The 2,052-nt window shown below is 38.3% G+C and overlaps 1 protein-coding gene across 1 annotated transcript; it reads right to left on the reverse strand.

Annotated features, from left to right (window-relative positions):
- Nucleotides 1–439: 439 nt before the first annotated feature.
- On the reverse strand, nucleotides 440–1,375 carry LOC103107662 (olfactory receptor 14C36-like). Its single transcript, XM_007516470.1, has one exon. It carries the CDS (start codon nucleotides 1,373–1,375, stop codon nucleotides 440–442), a length of 936 nt encoding a protein of 311 aa, XP_007516532.1.
- Nucleotides 1,376–2,052: the final 677 nt, after the last annotated feature.

Raw genomic sequence — 2,052 nt, forward strand, 5'->3', positions numbered from 1 at the left:
TGACAGTGTTAGTTTTATGCTACAAAAACTTTAGATTATCATTTCTTCTGGATTTAATTTTTAAGTCCAGTCTGAAAATTTTCTAAATCTATACTACTCTATATATTACTGTGTACACACATATTATACTCATATGTGTGAATATATATATATATATATACATTACATTGAATAAAATGTGTGAGTTGTGAATAATTTCTGTATAGGATTTGCTACATATTATTTTGGGGTATCTGTTTTGCTAAATGTTTGATGAGTAATAAATATACACACAAAATATTCTCAAATGTAACTTGAATCATCTATCAACAAAACACAAAATTGCCACTAATAAAGTCTTACTCACAGGTATCATAGAAACTATTGTATAGAATCAATAGCATGTGTTTTAGGAGTGTAAACCTCACCACTAGGCACTGGGATTACCTGAAAAGAATCTTTATAATTTCCCTAAACAAAAATTTCTTAATATAACTTTACTTACAGCTTCCTTTACTTGTTTGTTTCTCAGACTGTAAATGATAGGATTCAAGAAAGGAGGAACTACAGTATAAAATATAGAAAGAATCGTGTCCAGAATTGTGTCAGAAGTTACTGAGCGTTTCATATACACATAGGCACCAGAACTGAGGAAGATGGAAACCACAAGGATGTGGGGAACACAAGTGGAGAAGGCCTTTCCTTGCTCTCTTGCTGGGAATTTGAGCACGGTAGAAAATATGCGGACATATGATACAGCAATGAAAATAAAGCAGCAACCACCCATCCCAATGGCAGATATTAGAATCAGTATTTCGTTGTTAAAGGTATCAGAACAGGAGAGTCTCAGTAGAGAGGGGATGTCACAGAAGAACTGGTGGATCACATTGGACTGACAGAAAGAGAGCCGGAATGTGTTGCCAGTATGCACGCTTGCATAGATGAGACCACAGAGTGTGGAAATCAATGTCATCCTGACACAGAATAGGGAGTTTATGACGACTGAGTAGTGGAGGGGCTGGCAGATGGCCACATAGCGGTCATGGGCCATGATGGTGAGGAAAAGTAGCTCTGTACTAGCAAACCAAAACACAAGGAAGACCTGAGTCGCACAGCCAGTCACTGAAATGGCCCTATTTTCAGTGATACAGTTAACACAGGCATTGGGGACAGTGACAGAAACATAGCACATGTCGAGGATGGACAGATTTCTCAGAAAGAAGTACATGGGTGTGTAGAGTTTCTGGTCAAGGGTAGTGGTGGTGACAATGAGCAGATTTCCTAACAAAGTAGCCAAGTAAGTAAGTAAAAAACAGAAGGCAAGAAGAATTCTTAACTCCAATACATCAGAAAAATCCATGAGAAGGAATTCTGTCACCATGGTGGAATTAGCCATTTCTGGAAATGATTGACCTGGAAATAAAAAAGGACAGATAATAAGAAAATACAATTGGAAAAAAAAATAGCATAACTACTTTAAATTTTTTCTTTCATTTTTTTTAATTTTTATTTTTTTAATTTTATTTATTTATTCCTTTTTGTTGCCCTTGTTGTTTTATTGTTGTAGTTATTATTATTGTTGTTGTTGTTGTTGGATAGGACAGAGAGAAATGGAGAGAGGAGGGGAAGACAGAGAGGAGGAGAGAAAGATAGACACCTGCAGACCTGCTTCACCGCCTGTGAAGCAACTCCCCTTCAGGTGGGGAGCCGGGGTTCGAACTGGGATCCTTATGCCGGTCCTTGTGCTTTGCGCCACCTGCGCTCAACCCGCTGCGCTACAGCCTGACTCCCTTTTTCTTTCATTTTTATCTTAATTTTCTTTTTTCTTTTTCTTTTTCTTTTTCTTTTCTTTTACAGTGTTGGGATTTGTTGTGGGAAAGCTTCACTATTGGGAACAGGTGGTGGTGCACCTGGTTGAGTGAATGTTACAATGTGCAAGGACTCAGGTTCAAGCCCTCAATCCCCATCTGTAGGGGGAAAGCTTCATGAGTAGTGAAGTAAGTGCACAGGTGTCTCTCTGTCTCTTTCCACTCTGTCTCTCCCTTTCTCTTGATTTCTGGATGTATCTAACTA

This window comes from Erinaceus europaeus, chromosome 2 (assembly GCF_950295315.1).
Source record: "Erinaceus europaeus chromosome 2, mEriEur2.1, whole genome shotgun sequence".
NCBI classification, from domain to species: domain Eukaryota; kingdom Metazoa; phylum Chordata; class Mammalia; order Eulipotyphla; family Erinaceidae; genus Erinaceus; species Erinaceus europaeus.

Bases quoted from the DNA above. Each gene is read 5' to 3' on its own strand.
- LOC103107662 (XM_007516470.1), bottom strand. From the start codon at position 1,375: ATGGCTAATTCCACCATGGTGACAGAATTCCTTCTCATGGATTTTTCT.